Source organism: Lonchura striata, chromosome 5 (assembly GCF_050655825.1).
Source record: "Lonchura striata isolate lonStrDom1 chromosome 5, ASM5065582v1, whole genome shotgun sequence".
Lineage (NCBI taxonomy): Eukaryota > Metazoa > Chordata > Aves > Passeriformes > Estrildidae > Lonchura > Lonchura striata.
In genome coordinates, this window is record NC_140707.1 from 21,286,079 (window position 1) to 21,306,546 (window position 20,468).

General features: G+C 47.4%; 1 protein-coding gene across 1 annotated transcript; it reads left to right on the forward strand.

Moving 5' to 3' along the window:
- The first annotated feature begins 40 nt into the window (after positions 1-40).
- Positions 41-14,656, forward strand: IVD (isovaleryl-CoA dehydrogenase). The gene is made up of 12 exons (XM_021556037.3): positions 41-208; positions 3,113-3,202; positions 4,432-4,483; positions 7,070-7,239; positions 8,606-8,699; positions 8,939-9,075; positions 9,592-9,688; positions 10,752-10,845; positions 11,974-12,055; positions 12,522-12,626; positions 13,255-13,327; positions 13,436-14,656. The coding sequence occupies exons 1-12, from the start codon at positions 77-79 to the stop codon at positions 13,567-13,569; spliced, it is 1,260 nt and encodes a 419-aa protein (XP_021411712.3). The 5' UTR covers positions 41-76; the 3' UTR covers positions 13,570-14,656.
- The last annotated feature ends 5,812 nt before the right edge of the window (positions 14,657-20,468 follow it).

Consider the following 20,468-nt stretch of genomic DNA (forward strand, 5'->3'; position numbering starts at 1 on the left):
AGGCGGGCGGCGGGGCGGGGCGGGGCGCTCCGGGGCCGGGCCGCGCCTGCGCGCGGGGCTGCGGCGGGGAGCGGCCATGGCGGCGGCGGTGCTGGGGCGCGCGGCGGGCGGGGCGCGGCGGTGGCGGGCGCTGGCGGTGCCGCGGCGCGGCGGCGCGGGGCTGCCGGTGGACGACACGGTGAACGGGCTGAGCGCCGAGCAGCGCCAGGTACGGCCGGGCGGGGCGGGCCGCGCGCGGGGGTGTGGCGGCGCGGGCGGGCGCCCATTGGCCGCGGCCGGGCCGGGCCGCCCAATCCCCGCGCGCGGGGCGGGGGCGCGGCGGCCCCGGACACGCGGCCCGCGGGAGTGACCGGCCCGGCCCGGCCCGCGGCTCCGCCACGGAACGCCGCGCTGCGTAAGGGAACGGCCCCGGCCTCCGCGCTGGGCCTGGCGGATAGGCGATAATCGTCAGAAACGTGCTCGTCAAAGGAGCACCGCAGTGGGGCCGCGTCACATTCTCCCAAAATAAGTGTTGCAGCTCTCCCAGCTTGTTCTCCTGCCTAATGGGGCGCTTAAAGATTTTGGGGAATTCTTAGAACTCATTGCAGGTTACGGCTTCACTGCATGGGGACACGCAGGGGCAGGACATCTCTCTTCTGATGACTAGTGACAGCAACCCAGGGAAGGGCAGGAGCTGGGTCAGGGGAGGTTTAGGCTAGGTATTGGGAAAAGGCTTTTTCCTTCACAGAGTGGTCAGGCACTGAAACAGCATCCCAGGGAATCATCACAGCCCCAAGGCTTCCAGAGCTCAAGAAGCGTTTGGACAATGCTCTCAGACACAGGGTGAGATTGTTGGAGTTTCTGTACAGAGCTGGGAGTTGGACTTTTTACCAAAAACCTCTGAAAACGCTGGGAAGAATAAGACTCTTAACACTGTCTTTAGTGTTAGTGAGTAAGACATTACTTTATTCTTGCCCAAGAAATGTTTGTGTGGCTGACAAAGTTCTGACCTTCACACCAACCCAAGACACAAAACTTTTTCACTTGTATGTTTTTGGCAAACAAATTAATGTTTATTGGTTCTAAGTTGCATCATTCTCTTTATTAATTAGTATTCTGTCCTCTATTGGTTATTGATTTCTTGCTCTTCATGTTTATCTGGCCCACTTTCTTTAGTCCTTTTAAAGGACTAAAAAAGCCTCCAAATGAGAGTTTTCATCTTTTTAGGCTTCAATCTTGTCTGTGTCTTCTGGTTACTCCAACACATATTTGAAGGGCCATAAATTTAAGATCCCAGGTGTCAATTCTTCAACTCCCTCAGGCTTTATTTATTGGAGCTTCTCAGGATTAGTTGTAGCAAACTTAAGGTTTCAGGGATTTAATGATCACAGTATCAATACGTGTCTCTGAAAAAGAAACTAATACTGACTAAAAGTGGACACGCTTAAAATTAATTAAAACAGCTAATGAAACTGTAGTTAGGAAAGTTAACGTCGTTTCCAACAGACTGCTGATCCTTGTGTGTTCCCTTCCAACTCGGAATGTTCTATGATCCTTAGCTTTGCTGTGTTCTTCTGTGTGCAACAAAGCCAAGTGCTGACCATTCCAGATGTATTTCCTTCTGCCCCAGGGCTTGGAGTGAAGGGCAGTGTCCTCACAGGGCTGTTCCACGCAGGTTCCTTCCAGTAAAACACTGGAGCTACAGCCTCACTTTCCAGACAATTGTGATGGTACAAGAATATGCATGTGCAAAATAAACTTACTTGTTCTTTGTTGTTACAGAATTATTTCTTGCAATGTTTGTGTTCATGCTTATGAACACAGCTCAAACTGACCTTACTTTCTACTTCTATATTCAGCGGATGTAAAAGAAGGTGTAAAATATTCCTCTTTTTCCTATCTGTCTGGTGGAAAAGCTAAAAAACTCCATCAGAAATAATCTTCAGTAATATTAGTGAAACTATGAATTAAAAGCAAAATAACTGTTATAAACTGGCTTAGGGTATCAGGGCTGCCTGACTCCATCCTCAATCTCTAATTGATTAAGATTTTTTTTATTATGGTTTTAAGCTTGTCTTAATTTTTTTAAGCTCTTTGCTAAGTGTAATGCAGTCAGTTTTGTCACAGTGGAAAGATATCTAATGTCTTTTGGGGTTCTTTTTAAGTTTATAAATCTAGCAATGGGGAGAAAGCTTGTTTGCTAGTACTGGAATCCAGGCTGTGTATGACTGTGGAAATTTAACATATCTTCTCAATTGTAAAAAAGGGGATGCTTAGGGTTTGGGGGCCAGAGAAAGACAGAGGAGTGTGGGCATATTTTGGTTTGTTGTTCCTGCCCCTTATACAGGTTCTTTTTTAACAGCTCAGGGTTTCACTCTTTAAAACTGTTGCTTCATCAGAATTAATGTGTGGGAATAAAGAACCAAAAAGAAAAAAAAAAAGTATTATTAAACTCTACCATAAGATCAAGACCAAGTTTTTAAATATTCCTGTTAAAAACATTTAGGAACTGCATATATTTTATTAATATGTGTAGAGACTTCTGTAGCATACACATATGTAAGTGTTCAGAGTTTAAAATTTAGAAAAAAATTTGGGGGTTTTTAACACTTGGATCAATGAACATTCCTGGCTTTATCAAATTTCCCCACTGTAAAAGGTAGTAAGGTAGATAATGTAGTTTTAGTTTGATACACAAAAACATTTTGATTAGTATCTCTGCTTATTGCAGGCATCTGCACACAATTAAATGGTGCTGTAAGCAGCTACAGGATGGGGTTAGCACATTATAAACTTGGTTCATCAGCTTCCAAAGTTCCCTGCCCAAAAATATGCCTGAACCTCAGTGCAGGCAGCAATTCAGGAACATTCTCTTCATGTCAGGGTACAATTAAGGTTAAATGCTGAGAGGGACTAAAGTACATGAGGTCCTTTTTAAAAGACTGAAGAAATTGCCCTCTTATGTGGCATTTCAGCCAGTAACCTGGACCATGGGTTTCCTCATGGTCTTGTGCTTCTGGGTTTGGGATGCTGAAGTGGCCTGGTGAGGGAATGATGGCAGGATCCAGGGGAAGAATATGACAATATATTGCTGAGATGTAATGGATGTGTTTTTCCTCCCCTCTTTTCCCAGCTTAGACAGACCATGACAAAGTTCTGCCAAGAGCATTTGGCTCCAAAGGCCCAGCAGATTGACCAGGAAAATGAATTCAAAGGCATGCGGGCAAGTATTTCATGTGTGGTTCTGAAAGCCTCTTTGGGCTTTGATCTCTGCATTAGTCCAGACAATCCCAAGCCACACCACAGGAACATGTGCATTAACTTTGCAAACTTAAAAGCCACAGAGAAAACCTTTTTTTGGTTTCCCGTTTTAGCATTTGTTACCTTTCAGCAGAACCCAGCGATAATATTCGTAATAAAGATTGATAATGGTCTTGTTTGGATTCTTATCATGAGATTCCTGCCTGTCTGTTCTGGCTCCTTCCCCAACATGTGCTTTGTCTACTCTTGGCTCAGTCCCTTTCTTGGACATGAATTTCCTCTTCAGATTTGCTGTGCAAATACTGTGTACAAATGCTGAAACTTGCCTTCGTAATAAACCCAACAAATCCTGTGCCACAGGGTGCTTTGATTGATGGAAATTACAAATCTGACTACTGGTTTTTATAAGCTCCACAAGACTCAAAAAGCTCTAAACATCTGCCAGTATTTCCTAGAGCTCTGCTGTTGACATTTCCAGGGATGTATACGCAGCTTTGAAGTGAAGTGTATAAATTTAGCCTGGCATTCCAGATGTCCTCCAGAGCTATTATATGATACTTTTTTGAAGTCTCTGATGATTATTGCTGGACACCAAGGCCACATGAACATCACTCACCTATGTGTCCACCACAAAACAGAGGAAAGGAACAGCAGGGAGATGGCCTCACCAGTACACATATGGGCTTCCCTGGTGACAACATCCTTGCTACTGCATTTTGTCACAGCTGTAACATTCCCATTTTTTAAATTTCCCCCAAGGAGGCTTTCTTGGCTTTAGTTGCCAGCTCCTGTTTTACTGGAAGAATTTTAAAGTGCCATCTCATAGCTTCATATCTCCAGGGTTTTGGTAATGTATAGTTTATACTCTTATACAAAAAATTTCATTGGAGTGGGCAAAGAGTTAAATCTTAGGAGGTATCCTTCCAGAATTAAATTTAGGTATGTGAATTTTCACTGAATTCCACAAACCTCTTCTGTGTGTAGCATAACTGGTGTTCTTAAATCTGTGTGGTTTCTCAGTTCTGAGGATGGAGCTGCTGTGCGGCAGGAACAGGTATTAGGTTTATATTTGCTTCATTCTTGTGATACCTCACAGATAAATGGATTGTGTCCAGTGAACTACCTGGGGAAACTTGTTGTGCTGATGCCCAGACTGCCAGTTTGGGCTGATTGCTTGTTCTGTATTTGTAGGACTTTTGGAAGAAACTTGGAGAACTGGGAGTTCTGGGAGTCACAGCCCCTGGTAAGTCTCTTCCAATCTTTCACCTTCTGATGGGTGATTCTTCAAACGAGAGACTACTTAAACTCTCTAGTTCACAACTGCCTTGTCCGTGATGTGGCATCAATTTTGTCCTATCTTTGTAGTTTAAAAAACTCCTTTCCAACTGTTTTTCTTCTTCTCTAACTTAGAATCCTTTTTCATTGTTAGACAAAATGCCTTTCACAGTTTAAAAGCACTGCTCAGAAATGGTTTCTCCAGATGTAACATATGTAGCTCAAACGTATTTGTGCCTTTCTAATATGAAGCAAGTTTTGAAGGAGAGTGAGAGATAAAAGTATCCCAGAACAAACATCCATATCTAATGGGAGAAGTTAAAGGGTCCAAAATAATGCCCTGAAAAGCTGTGATAACTAATGGGGAGTGACCACGGCCAACCAGTCGGAAAAAAATCAGGGGAAATCTTATTCAGTCTTGTGCAGGTTAGTGAAAAGTGTTGTGATGAGTGTTACAGATGAGTGTGATTGCGCTGAATGCACCAAGGCAGGGTAATGAGGAGAAGCCCTTAGTGGAGAAAAGCGGCTGATGGGGCCTTTCTTTCCCCATGGAAAGTCTGTTTTCTAGATGTGGCTGTGCAAAGGCTCTGCAGAATCCAGCTGAATAGCAATGTGTCAGAATAATGCCTCTGCCTCGCTTTCAGTGCTGAAAGACTGCATTTCTGCTTTCTCTCTCTCCTCTTCCCCATTTACTGCTGCTCCTGTTTTTCCTCACTCTTACCTTCTTTCTTCTTTGATGTTGTGCCTGAGGCTTACAGCAGTTTCCCACACTATAAATAAGCCATCCCCTCATGAGTCCTGTCCTTCTTAATTTCCTCAAAGGTTTACCTCTCAAACTCTCCTACACCCAGGATTTTTCACTTTATTTTGGATCGTGGAGCTGCATTTTTCTTTATTGATGTGGGTTTTGTTGGAGGAGAGTGGGATTTAGGATGTGAAGATTGTGTGGAATCTTAGGAGGGTATACACAATTAAATGGCATGTTTGGGTACCAGTGCATCAAGTCTATTAAGGGAACATTTTGAATAACAGTAGTGTTTCTTTTCTTCCTAAAACTAAGATAACCATGGTGTTTGTAATTTTCCATTTGTTTTATAAAGTGCAAAGTGAAGAAATGTAAATATGTCGTTTCCGTTGAATGATAATACAGGCATGTCATATACAAAGAGTAGCTTTGAAAACACAGCATCATTTGAAATCACACCATGGTTTGTGTTGTATGATGAGGTGTCTGGCAGGATCATTTTCCTGTTCCTCTTGCAGTGCAAAGCAATCCTGGATTTGTACTGCTCACAGTTACCTCACCTTTCTTGAGGTAAAAGCACAAAACGCAGCCATTATATAGGAATTGATAAAAAACTCTCTTGTTTTGGCATACATGAGAAATTGTTAAGACCATCTTCTAGGATACTGATAGCAAACCCCTAAACTTGGGTTTGTAGCAGAGAGCGGAGATTTTAGAGGATAAAGGGCCCTGCAGATAAAGACAGGAATCAAAATGAGGGACATGAGAGGAAAGGCTGTGTATGGTGTTAATTTGAGGAATCTGGGGCAGCAGCCCCTTGGAGCTGTGCCCTTTGGTCACTCTGAGCACAGGCAGATTTCCTCTTACCTTGTTGCTCTTGCTTGAAGCCTCCACAATGATGACAAGTAAGTCCCAGCTTATCTCCCCAGCTGCTTCTTGACGTTCATGTAATGTTATAGTGCTTCTCTTAGCAGTACAACCACTTGCTTCCTACCTGGAGAACAAAGATTTTAGGTTGGGAGGTGTCTGTGTGTTATAAATGTATTTAGAGGTACATGTGTGTATATTTATGTAGGCTGTTGGCTCCTCAAGGCTGTTACACATTTCTCAGCCTTCTCTTTTTACCTGTCTTCTCTCTCCCTCTTCTACTGTGTGATTTCAATCTTTACTATTCATTTTAGGTTCAACTCCATGTGCCTAGCTGGGCTCCCAGTGCTGCTCTGTCTCACTTCATCCTCTCTTGAAATCTATATGCTTGTCATTGACAAATTACATTTATGGATCGTTGTCCTTCTCAGTTGCCACTCATCAAAATTCTGGTGTCCTGCACATTTGTAGGCTTAGAAAAGTCTTTAGTGCCACATTTTTGAGCAGTTTGCAAATTTCTCACTTGTTTAGGGGCAAATATACATTGATTTTACAAACCTTGCCTGTGTTCCTTTGTTCTCACTTTAAGTTGGTTGCAATTTGGTGATTTAATCTTTGTGATAATACTAAGGGTAATAAGAAGGACTCATTATTACTCAATGTCAGTAGCATGTTCAAGATATGTCCTTGTGCATGTTCTGCATATAAACTATGTTATACAAGTCAATTATGGATTATGCTAAAGACAAAATATCCCTGTGACTTTAAGATCAGAAAAATGAAATTCAGAGAGGATGGGGAAAGCCAGAAGTGCCCGCCTCAGGGATGGCAAGAGTCAAATCCAGAAGCATTCTCAGTGTCTTGGATTTCATTGGAGACTGAGCCCAGCTTTGGGATCCTGTGCACATGGTGGGTAACATGAGCTTTCTCCTCTCTTCCCAGCGGAATACGGTGGATCTGCCCTGGGGTACCTGGACCATGTGCTGGTGATGGAGGAGATCTCCCGTGCATCAGCATCTGTGGGGCTCAGTTACGGGGCCCACTCCAACCTGTGCATCAACCAGCTCGTGCGCAACGGCAACGAGGCCCAGAAGCACAAGTACCTGCCCAAGGTATGTGGCTGGAGGAGGGGCAACACTGAAAGCATTTGAGTTCTGGCTGCAAGGATGGCATCTTAAACACCAGCAAATTTCAGTGACCAAACCTTAGGGAATACTGAACATACCAAACTTGCACTTCTCTGACTTTTCAGTTTTTGTTTTATTAATCCATATTGACCTCATCCCATGCCCATGTCTTTGTAGGCAACACAGCGCAGCTCTCTCGAGCTGTGTTACTAAGGGAGGCTTTGAGGTGACACTGGAGAATATTCTTTCCAATTCCCAAATCACTCTGAGATCTCTAAATGAAAGTCACTGTTTTCCTATTTTATATTCTCCATTTCTCACTGCCCAAATTTGGCTGTTAATTAACTACATGTGAAACTTCATCATCACTTGGGGCATTGATGTTGCAACTCAGAAGTGCATTAATTAGATTTCCGTTTTTAAATGCATATAAAAACAGTGAGCACATTGAATCCCAGCTGCTGAGATTATCAGTGAAATTATCAGCACAAGAAACTTGATTTAAACACTGTGGAGCCTGCAAATGTATAACCCCAAATTGTCCTCCTTCCTCAGGTGTATTTTCATGCTTCATTCTCTGCCTTTCAATGAGATGTGAAGTCACTTCAGCTCTGACTTGTTTTGGCTCCTGACAGAGTACTTAAACATGCTTAACTAGATTTGAGCACTTCATTGAGACTTCTGTAGCAATGGATTGATGGATTGAAGTGGTTGAACATATCTTAAGCATAGAGTCTTCTTTTAAAAAAAAAAGTAGAGATCAAAAGGAGGAGAAGATGGATGAAAGTACACAGGGAGGGAAAAAAAAGGCAAGGAGAAAAGGGCAGGATGAAATAACAGTGAAGCAGAATCAACAGCTCTGCCAGAGCCTGGTGTGAGCAGGCACAGGAGGAGGGTCCATCTGCTGTTTTGGGGTGAGGGTGGGGGGACTGGGCTAGGAGAACATTGCAGAGAACTTTCCCATCCCTTTTCACCCCCTCGTTGGCCTTTTGTGTTCACCAGCTCCTGTTTGTGTAAAAGGGCAGCAGAAAGCCCAGGCAGGAGCTGGGGACAAGCATATGGCTGCCTGCATGGTTCCTTGGCACTTTCCTCGTGTGTTGTGCAAGCAGGGCTGTGTCAGACAGAGCTGAGTCACCCTTCTCATCCCTCCAGGATTTGGTTCTGTTCATTTGCACAGTGCAAGAGAGCTCCTGGCTCAGGCTATGCCAGGAGCAGCAGCTCTCATTTGAGTTCTTGCAGAGAGCAGCCACTGTGGAGGTTCAGTGCAGGAAAACGGGCAGGGGGGCTAAAGAGGGAGTGCAAACAGTGCTGCTGGTCTTCATCTTTTGCTAATATTTCTCCTTTCTTCCAGCTAATCAGCGGGGAGCACATTGGAGCCTTAGCCATGAGCGAGCCAAATGCTGGCTCTGATGTTGTGTCCATGAAGCTGAAAGCAGACAGGAAAGGTAAAGCCTGTCCTGTGCTGCCCAGGGAGGTGCTGAAGGCCACATCCCTGGAGATGTTCAAAGAATGTTTGGCAGTGGCACTCAGTGCTCTGGGCTGGTTCACAAGGTGTGGATGGGCCAAAGGTTGGAGGTTTTTTCCAACCTAAGTGGTTCTGGGAAGCCTATTAGGGAATAAATGGAGTGCAGGGAATAGCAGTGTTGCTGTCGTGAGCTAACAGATTTAATCTCTTGGCTTCCAGGAGACTTTTTTGTATTGAATGGGAACAAATTCTGGATCACCAACGGGCCGGATGCGGATGTTCTCATCGTCTACGCTAAAACTGACATGAACGCTGTCCCGGCCTCCCAAGGCATAACCGCCTTCATCGTGGAGAGGGTGGGTTTTGTCATTCCCACAGGGTTTTAAAGCAGAATCCTTCATCTTAAGTGCCTCAGTTGGAAGTCAGCTGGTTTTCCTTCCATAACTGCCAGCCTCTTCCTCAAAGACAAACTACTTTCTGCCTTTCAGGCAGGAAAGAAACCTGTAATAAACCAGAATCAGTAAACCTTCTGATTGACGTAACTTCATGATTAGAACAGTTAAGTTCCTCGAAGAGCTTCCAACCATTACTGTAGGAAAGCCTGTGTTGGCAGCTGTCCAAATTATTTATTTATTTGCTGTTTTATGTGGATTAGAAAATGGGTGCACGGAGTCATATGTGTGTGTTTCTCTGTCCATTTGCTTTCTCTGCACTTGCACTCAGATCTGGTCGTGTTCTTAGGTCACTTTATCTCCCTTCTGGCACCCTACACATGTTCCTGTGGTCAGGGGAATTTCACAGATCTCTCATAATTTTTTTTGGTCTGTTGGAACTGAGATGTGAAATGTATTGTTACTTCCTTGACTTTGCAGGGAATGCCAGGTTTCAGGACAGCCCAGAAGCTGGATAAGCTGGGAATGAGAGGGTCTAATACCTGTGAATTGATCTTTGAAGACTGCAAGGTCCCCGGTGAGTTGGGTTCAAATCATGGTGCTTTCCTGCGTTCTTGATCAGATAAATTGGATCACTAATTACACACATGTTCAGCCCGTGACTTGGAGGGCTTTGCAGATGCTTATCTCCTCTCTGGCAGCCTCTGAGGGAGCTGATGGAACTGGAAAAGTGCAATCTGCTGGATTTCAGGGAGGGAGCATATAGTTTGTCAGGTCACTGCTCTTTTACCCTCATGGACCTAGTTCTTAACCACTTCCTTCTACAAAGCCTTGCTGAAGTTTCCCAAGCAACTTGTTTCCATTAGAGCTCCTGTCTTGTATGGAAGTGAGCTACTTTGCCCTAAAGGTTTTTTCACTGGAGACTTTCCAACAGGCTTTTGTAACATTTCTGAGTTCTTTTAGGGCCAGGAAAATGGACATCCTTTCCCCTGGTAGTTAGTACAACAGAGGCTTCTGTAATAACAGTATTTGTTATTCCAGTGGCAATTTTTGTTGATAGAAAAATTCCAGCCTTTCTACAGCAAATGGAGAAGATGTCTTACCATAAAAATCCTGACTGCACATTTGCAGAGCAAGGAGCTCTCCTGCTCCCCATATACACCTTCAAAAGCTAAAGTGGAAGAGTTTCAGCTGAAACCTAACATTTCTAACTGTGTTGGATCCCTCCACCCTGAAATCATAAAGGTCAGTGCCCTGGTGCTCTGATCATGTCCCAGGAGTCATCCACAGGGAACAGCATGTACTCCTGGAAAGAGGATGTTGACATGGAGAAGCACATCGCTGCAGTGTTGGAAGTTAATGCACTTGGCACTCTGGCCATTAATGCTCCTTCTGATCCTTGGCTTTGGAAGCTGAAACAGTTTTTTCCAGGAAATTTTTCAGGCTATTCAGTCATTTTTCATAGAATCCCAGGATGGTTTGGGCTGGAAGGAACCTTAAGCTCGTCCAGTCCCATCCCCTGCTGTGGGCAGGGACACCTTCCACTGCCCCTCCCCCAGCCCCAGTGAACACAGGCCCTCAGTGAGCAGCTTATCTGAGTTTTGCACATAAATAAATCACTTTTTCATTGCTCTTTGCAGCTGAAAATGTCTTGGGGACACTGAGCAAAGGAGTCTATGTTCTGATGAGTGGATTGGACCTGGAGAGGCTTGTGCTGTCCGGGGGCCCCCTGGGGTAAGGGTTTGTCATCTTTTGTAGGTTGTAAAGCCAGAAGGGTCCTTGGTGATCACCAAGCCTGGTGGGGATCCCCTGGGGCCTGCAGCTCTTGGCAGGATGGATCCTGGATGGAGAACTGGGTTACTGGGGCAGCAGAAGAGAAGAGGCTGGGTCAGATGTGGGAAGAAAGCAAGGTGTGATGAGACCTCAAGGCTGCTGGATGTCTCAATCAAAACCAGCATAGAACTCCAGCACAGCTGCTTGACTGGGCTCTCCTGAAGGTGCTCAGGGCCCTCTCAGCAGCCGCTGCTCACTCAAATGTGCTCAGCCCCATCCTTGAGCTCTCAGCTCCTCATGCAGTGGTTTTCCAATTTGAAAGCATCTCTGTGAAGTCCCCTGTGACAGGCAAGGAATGAGAGAAGCAATGCCAGAAAGAATGTTTGCAAGTCTGCCTGCCAGTGTCCACTGATCCTCCAGAGCAGGCTTTGGAAATTATCTGTCTTGATAAAAAAATTTCAAGAGATATAAATCTGCTTCAGTCCCCAGTTGCTGGCTTGTGTATCCCCCTGTGTTATTACTCAGGGAATAACCAGTTCATTTGTGTTATCAATTCCTTAGAATCTAATACACTATCTAGAGACTCACAAACTAGTTTGTTCTTCATTTATTCAATCCTTAAGCTCCCCAGTAATTACTGGCACCCCACAGTCCTTTTGTCCTCCCGAGTGGTCTCTCTGGGCTAATCCTCTTGTGGCAAGAGCCACTTCCACAAAGCAGGAGAAGGATTTTTTCCCTTCCTTGTTCTTACCTATGCTGTTTTATATGGTATTGCCTGGTACTCCTTGATTGGAGGAGCTCTGGAGGTAAGAGGAGCACAAACTGTCCTGGCTGTGGTTGTGAGAAAGCTCTTCAAGTCTCAGTCCCCTGAATTAAAAGGTTTGGCCTTCCCCCACAGGATGTCCCAAATGAGCACTGAGGAGAAATATGGGACCTTTGGATTTTATTCTTGGCCTGGTTTGAGTGGAACTGTAGAAAGACAGCAGGATATCACTTCAGCTATGAGAACCTTTTTGCCTTGGGTTATGTTTCTAAAGTTAAATCATTATTAATTAATAGTTCTTCTGTTTCCCTTTTCCCTCTTCTCAGACTCATGCAAGCTGTTCTTGACCACGCAATTCCGTACCTGCATGTCAGAGAAGCATTTGGACAGAAAATTGGTCACTTCCAGGTGAGGCAGAAAAGGAATTGAGACTTTTTGTCCTCTTTTCTCTTTAAAACTGAGAAGACTGAGAGCTTTGCTGTGGCGGGGGGCTTTGCATGGAGTAGGTCACCTGCTGTTTATGCTGGGGCTGCATGATGTGATAATGAGTGGCCTGGGGTAGTGGAAGCTTCTTGCTCAGGGCATGGAGATGGAACTGGATGAACTTTAAGATCCTTCCAACTTAAGGAATCCTGGGATTCTGTGATGTGGTGAGAAGGTGGAAAGACCTCTGAGCCTGCTCCCCTGAGATCACTGTTGGTGGGTGAGGGACTGTGACTGATATCTAGGGGTCTGTGACTTAACAGAACCTCCAGCTCTGTCATGTCTGCTGGGTCCATATCTCCTTCCATGTCTAGTTTCTCTGAGCTATTTTGGGGAATGGTGGTCCCCCTTGCTGGTGTTAATTAATGTCCCTTGCCTTTGGGCTGTGCAGCTCATGCAGGGCAAGATGGCAGATATGTACACACGGCTCATGGCCTGCCGGCAGTACGTCTACAATGTGGCCAAAGCCTGTGACCAGGGACACTTCAACGCCAAGGTGAGCTCAAGTCCTACCTGGGCTATGTGTCCTGGGGCAATTCCTGCAGTCCCAGAGCCTCAGCTGGGGGGAGCCTCTGTACACTGAGTACCCACAGACCAAAGGATCTTTTTTTCACACGCAAAGTACTTTACCTTTTTTCACTCACAAATTAAAAGCAAACCTCCTTTAACAAGGCAAGGGATTTAGCAGCATCAGTAGGTGTTTATTGCGAGCCCAGACAGATGGCCTGGTTGTTGTAAGGGCTGCAGCAGTTGTTAGAGGTGTTGTCATCTCCACCTGTCACCACACCTCTATTGGATGAGGATGTTGAGTGTTTAACAGTGGGAGCGGAGATGTCTGCATCCCAAAGCAAATCATGTTGGCCTCCTGGGGGATTGATGGGTTTTTGTGAGAGAGCCATCTTCTTTGGTGCGCTTTTTATTTTTTTCCTTCTTCTGTGCGACCTTTACAGATCTTCCGTGAGTGTTCTATAGTAACAGGGACGCTGCTGGAGCTCCTGTCCCTGTGCTTTGTGATCAAGTAGTTCAGGGTTCTTAGCAGGTGTCTGTAGAGTGATGGCAGCATGAGGGCAGCATAGGGACTGGAGATGGCCTTTCCTGACTGTCCCTTTGTGACTGTCCCATAGGACTGCGCCGGAGTGATCCTGTACTCAGCAGAGTGTGCAACGCAGGTGGCCCTGGATGGGATCCAGTGCCTGGGTGAGTGGACAGAGCCAAGCACAATGCAAGAGCATTTCCCTCTGCTGTCCCACCCTCAGTCCTGAAATCAGGGATGAGGAATGACTTGAGGCTTTTTTTGTGTGGCAGGTGGGAACGGTTACATCAATGACTACCCCATGGGGCGCTTCCTGCGCGATGCCAAGCTCTACGAGATCGGGGCGGGCACCAGCGAGGTGCGCAGGCTCGTCATCGGCAGGGCCTTCAACGCCACCTTCAAGTAACGCCGCCAGTGCAGAGGCAGCACCGTGACCACCACGAGGCCTTGACTGTGAGGCTGGAGCGCACAACTCAGCTTCTTCCTGCCTGCCATTCCAGCATCGTCACTTGTGGAGTCCCCTCTGCCTGCTCTGGGAACAGATGCTGCTGGACTGGGCTTGGACACGATCAGTCAGAGGGCATATGGAAGAAGAAGTGTTTATTCTCTTTTGTGATCATCCTGATTCATGGTGTTCATGAGCTGTTGACTCTCAGCTTTGCAAGGCAGACGTTTATCCCCCCCACTAGGCAGGGTGGCAAGGGGTGTGCAGCCACTCCTGCACACAGAAAGTCAACCCAAACCCACCAAAATGGACAATGAGGGAACAACTTTGTTCTTACCAAAAAGCCCTGAGTGCCATTAAACAGTTAGAATTTAGCATATTGCCATTGGAAGGTGAAACTTCCTGCTGTGACCTTCCAATGGGATTAATACCTTCCATTTTGGGAACTTGACACCAACCACATTGAGTGTTTGCTATCATGAATGCTTAAAGGGGTTAAAGTCATCTGTGCACGAGCAGCATTTAGGTGCTGATTCCTAAAACCTCCTTAAATCTCATGTGTGTTGCATTGCAGAATTCCTTTCCTATTTGCAGCTTTACTATTCTGGCTGCTTCTGGAGTTATTTGGGTGCAGGCCTGAGGCCTTGCTGTGCTGACTGACTGCTCCCATCAGGTCATTTTCTCAGAGTTGTCACCATCCATCACCCTGGGGACAAGTTAACAAATCAGAGCTTGTTGTGACATCTGTGAATGAAGCAGGCAGAAAAAGCTGACTTCTTTGGGGTTTAGTTCCCTCTGAAGGCTGTTATTTTGGCCAAGCCTGTCCTCGCACTCCAACTCTGGGCAGCTGAGCGATGTGTTTGTGAGTGATCTCAGTGCATCTTGTATCCAGCAAATCGGGGCTTATCCAGCTTTTTAAAGGAAATTGCACAGCATCCTGCCAGTGAATCACAAGTGGAATCACAAATGGAAATGGGCTGTTGGAAACGTGATTGAACAGTTAATTAAACTGTTGCCATGTAGGCAGCTCCCAGCAGTTTTAACAAAATTCACCTTCAACTGTGTGTATTTTTTTGCTATAGTTGACTCCTGTCTGTATCAGGTGACAGTAGACTAACACAGAATTTTAAAATGCACAGATTGAAGACAGTTCAGTTTCTGAATTGCCAGGTAGGTCACCAAGAGTTTATAGAAGTCACTAAGAGCCATAAAGAGCTTCTGAAATCCTGGTGAGAGCACCTTCCTCCAAAGCTTCGTATTTATTCAGCCTCAGTGGGTGGCTGTCACTCAGGAAGTGTCCCAGGGTTTAATTTTCAGCCTAAATCTCTGGATATAAGGTGGACAGAGGTGCTTTGTCAGGAATATTTTGTTGAGCTGCATCTGAAAATGCTGTGGAAGTGAACCTTGACATGCACTTCATACAGGAAATACTCAGTGCTTTGCTGTCCACGGATGTAAGAATTTAGTTATGTGACCAGACATTTATGTTTTGTCACAAAATGATTCTTGGATCACTGTTAAGATCCATTCCTGACAGAGAAACTTTTCTAGGGAGTGTCAGAGCCTTGACAGGATGGTGTGAGATTCAGATTGTTAAAAATAGGCATTCTAAGGTGGAAGGAACCTAGAGATTTTTAAACCTGTCCTTCAGCACTGGAGAGGTCTGGTTTTAATACACATAATAAATAATATATTCACTTTCCAGGCTGCTCAGCACCTTGGAATTGAAGGTAAAATGAATCAATATCTAACAAATCTTGGGACAGGGGCAGGGACAGATTCATAAATCCTCTGCAGGGTTGTGTTATTCAAATCTCACTTCCTTCTACAGCAGATGCCTTGGGAAAGGGATGGGAGAGCTTTTTTGAGGAATAGAGGGTTAATCTTTATACCAAACTAATAAAATAAGCTTTTGCTGTGGCCTGTGCTCTTGGGGGGGCCCCAGCAGAGGGGAGCTGCAAGCTCTGCTACCCACTAAAGCACATCTAGGCTAGCAGCAGCAACAGCTATGGTATTGCTTTCCCTGCCTATCCCTCTGTCTTCCCAACCACAGCTTTTCCCCATAATTCTCATTTAAAAGAAATACATTTACAGAGATCATGCAGGCTGTGCTTTAGCTCCTCTGGAGAGCAGCAGAGCTAACAGGGAAAACACAGGGGGCTGTGCTGCTGGATATCATCTGAACAGTTTCTGCTGTAGATATGTGATGGAAATTGTCCTGGCCTGACAGCCTTTGGCTGGTGACAGGGCTGGATGTGCTGCGTCTTTGCTGTTTTTCAACATCCTTGCCCTATTTGCAGCTGCCTGACCACTGAGCAGAGAAGGCATGGAGAGCAGTGGGGGGAATTATTCATGAAGATACGCGGTGGGTTGATCCTGGCTGGGTGCCAGGCACCCACCAAAGCTTATCACTGCCCTCCACAGCTGGACAGAGAAATATAACAAAGGTTCATGGGTTGAGATAAGGCTTGGAAGAGATCCCTCACCCAAAACTGTCAGACAAAACTGACTCAAGTTAGAGATGTTAATTGAATTTATTACTTACAAAATCAGAACATGATAATGAGGTAAAAAAAACCTCAAAAACATCTTCCCCCCACCCTTCCCTCCTTCCCTGCTCTAACTCCTCCCCCCGCAGCAGCGCAGGGAGACAGACGGAAATGGTGGTTACAGCCAGTTCATCACAAGTTTCTGCTACTGCTCAAGGAGAGGAATCCTTCCCGTGCTCCAGCATGAGATCCTTCCCATGGGAGACAGCTCTCCATGAACTTCTCCAATGTGAGTCCATGCCATGGGCAGCAGTTCTCCATTAACTACTGCATTGTGGGTCATTCTTCCACAAGGTCAATCCTTCAGACTCAGCCTCCTCCAAGGTGGATCCCCCAAGGGTTCACAAGTCCTGCCAGGAAACCTGCTCCAATCTCCTCCATGGGTCTGCAGGTCCCTGGACAGGCATGGGCTTCCTACAGGTTCACAGCCTCCTTTCAGGCATCCCCCTGCTCCAGTGTGGGGTCCTCTGCAGGCTGCAGGTGCATCTCTACACACCCATGGCCCTCCATGGGCTGCAGGGGGACAACCTGCTGCATCAGCTCTGTACCACAGGCTGCAGGGGAATCTCAGCTTGCACCTGGAGCAGATCCTGCCCCTCCTGCTCCACTCCTTGTTGTCTGCAGGGCTGTTCCTCTCACATATTCTTACCCTACTGTTCTTTGGACCTAGTTCTATCTGCCTAATAAGATTTTTTCTTCTTCTTAAATATTATCCCAGAGGTGTCACCACCATTCTGGATTTGCTCAGCCTTGGCCAGCAGCACGTCCATCTTGGAGCTGCCTGGAATGGGCTCTGCTGGATGCGGGGGAACTTCCTGGCAGCTTCTCATAGAAGTCACGCCTGTAGCCCTCTGGCTACCAAAACCTGGCCATGCAAACCCAGTACAAGGTAACAGAGAGTTTATTTCAGCAGTGTGGGATTTGGAATGTGGTTCAGTTGGTGATAGCAAGAGAGGGCATAGCCTCAAGCTGCACTGGGAAGTTCAGGTGGGATATAAAAAGTATTTCTTTTTACAGAAGGAGTGGTCAAGCAGTGAAAGGGGCTGTCCAGGTAGGTGTTGGAGTCCCTATCCCTGAAGGTGTTCAAGGAATGACTGGACATGACACTCAGTGCTCTGGGCTTGGTGATAAGGTGGGGGTTGGGCACAGGTTGGACTCAGTGATCAGCTTGTAGTAGAAAAGCTGGACTCACACTGAGCTGGGGTACTGCCAGTGTTTGATCCAGAAACTCAAGGGAAAAGTGGAAGATGGGCTTGGACATCTCCAGTGTTCTGCCTCATGCTTCTCAGGGCAGAAGGGACCACATCTCCTTCCAGTTTTGGACAGAGCTTAAGTTTAAACAGAAGCTGTGTTTGGGGGGGCTGCCCACAGTGTGAGGGACCTGTTTGCTTTATGAACACACAAGGGACGTGGTGTTAAAATCTGTTTGTGAGGTAAAACTGCTGCAGAGGGTCTGTGGGGCCAGCTGGGCTTACAGCCCATTTGCCCTGGGAGCCATGGCCCCATCATGGGGCTGGGCTGTGGTTAAAGCAAATCTTGCCTTGTCAAGCAAGGTCAAACCACACCAAGAGGTACAGGATGTGGGAGAGGAACTCGTGTTTGCACAGCACCTCAGGCGAGGCAGCGGCTCTCCCCGATCCTCCACAGGGAGCGGGGTGCAGTGGTTTACCTTGCAAAAAAGATGTCCTGAGTCACGCTGAGGTTTCCAGATGGGATTCCCAGCATACTGCATTGCTGTGGGACCACTGTCTCCCTCTCAGCAGCTCCCTGGATAGCCCCTCTGTTCCCTGCTCTGTCCCGCTGTCTGTCCCTCCTGCTTTCGGGGCAGTGGGGAGTGTGTGCTTGTGCATATGTGTGACAGAGGATGTGGTTTCTTGTCTGTGGAGCTGGTCCATGAGCGGAAGGGAGGCTTTGGTAACCTGTGGGAAGGATAATGTTTCCCTCCCGTGCTGGGCTTTGAGCAATTTCAGTACAGGGTGACACATAACAAAAGTGTCATCGCGTCCTGATTTCACTGTGCAGAGATGTGCTGAAGCCAAACCCTACAGTGATGCTCCGTTCCTGTTCACGAGCCTCCCTCCTGCAGCCCAGCACGATGTGCTTTTCAAAATCCCTGTGTGTTTAGATTCCCGCTCGCCTCAGCCTCCTCGGGGCTCCGGGCAGCACTCGCTGCGGTTCAACGCTGCTGCCGGAGCAAGGACCTGCTGCTGCGTCGCCTCCGTGTTGCTCATGTGGGTAATGAGTCGATTTCTTTCCCAGGCTGGAGTGAGAACCCACGGAGCCGCATGTATCTGCTGTCACGGATGCAGGCGGAGAGGACGCGATCCCTGCGTCCTGGCCGCTCTGTCCCTGCGTCCTGCCCGGCAGCTGCCCGCTCCTCCCGCACAGCTGTGCCGGCCACGCTCCCTTCGCAGCGAGGCACCCGCTCTTCCCAGCCACGGCACCGCAGGAAGATTAGAAAGAGATTTCTTTTCAATCTATACAAGAATTCACAACTGTGAGGGGGAGACAAAAACATTCTTGAGCCGAGGGCACAATATTGTGCGAGGGAGGCCGGGGGGGCTGCGGGATTACTGTAGTGCAGCCCAGGGTCGCCCCGCTTGCACCTGCTGTTTGCTGAAAGGCTGATGCTGAGCAACAAGCAGCTGATGCTGAGGCCCAGTTGTCAGCCTGAATGGGGGGAAAAAAGGCTGGAGCAGCGTGCTCGCTAAAGGGAAATGGCAGGCAGCCCAGTGCCAGCGGGAGGAGGGAGCCGGCAGTGGGGACACGGCAGCCGGCTCCCCCTTGGCACGTGGAGCTCCGGGCAGACCCGGAGGTGTGGGTCTGCCTGAGGATCTGTCATTCCAAAGGAATCCAGGAGAAAGGGGATGATCCTGAACCTCTGAAGAGGATGAGGAGGTTGAGAGCTCAAGTTCTCCCCGAACCACCCTGATGGCTTCAGCGCTCAGCTGCCACAATGGGCAGGAGATGATGTCCCCACCAAACCTGAAACTGAAGTAGCACTGCTGAAGAGCACCCTGCCCTTGGCCACTGCTGTTCCCCAAGCAGGAGGAAAGGTACTTTTCAAGAAGAATTTCTTCATGGAAAGGGTTGTCCAGCACTGTAATTGCCCATGGAAGTGGTGGAGTCACCATCCCTGTAGGTGTTCAAGGAACAATTGGACCTGGCACTCAGTGCTCTCGGTCTGGTTGACAAGGTGGGGACTGGTCACTGGTTGAACTAGATGATCTTGGATATCTTTTCCAATCTAAAAAATTCTGGGATTCTCTGATCCTGCTGTTTCTGCTCACAGGCCTCGCTCTGGTAGGGACAGTGACAGTCAGATAGATATGCCCTGCAGCATGAGGATCAGACTGGCACTTAAAACACTCAGTATTGTCACCCAGAGGTGCTGAAGCACCTTGATCTCTCTGGGCTCTACAGTGAGCACTGAATCACCCTGCTCAGCTCATATGTGGAACATCATGTATGATGTTCCATGTAACATCAGCTGCTGTCCCCTGCACTGTCCAAATAGGCAGGGCAGAGAGAGAACAGGTAGTCTCTGAAGGTTGTCTCAGTGGGCTGAGGGGCTCAGCACAAGCACAGCCCCCTCCTGTATAGGGCTGTTTGGTGGCAGAGCTGGGACTGGCCAGAGGAGGATTTTCCAGCCCTCTGCTGCAGCTGCATCCCAGAAGAGAGGGCAGGAGTGAGCGTATTTTCCTGCAGCTGTTGGTGAGATGAAAATAATCCACGTGCCCTGGGTGTCTGCAGGGTGAAGGGGGCTATATTGGATCAATGTTCCTCCTGTGAGCCAACCTTTGCCAGGGGCATTAGGAAACAGCCTGTGTCCTCTCTATGCCTTGTACCTCTATCTCCGAAGGGGCAGCAAGCCCAGTGTTGTTCTGAAGGAACAGAAAGAGTGGTAGCTGCCTGGTCAGTGCAGTGCAGAGGAGAAAAGCAAATGGTTATTTTTGCAGCCCAGCAGAGTCTCTACTTTGATTTAGCACCTGGGTACTCCTGCTGGCATGAGGAGAGGGAGCTGCAGAGAGGGGATGGCCTGGCCCTATCCCTGCAGAGCAGACACACTCAGGAAATCCCCCAGGATGATTTTTTTTTTGCTTGGGCATAGCTGAAGCTTTCAGCATGGGGAGCCTCCATGCAGCTCCCCTAGGCCCCACTTCCCAAAGGAGCTGGCGTCGCGTCAGCATCGAACACGCTCACCCGGGGCTGGTGTTCCCAAGAGCCAACATTTCCAACAGGCTCTGCAGAGCTCCCTCGTGGGACCATGATGGTGTGTGGAACTGGAGGCTGGTAAAGTCTTTCCTGGAT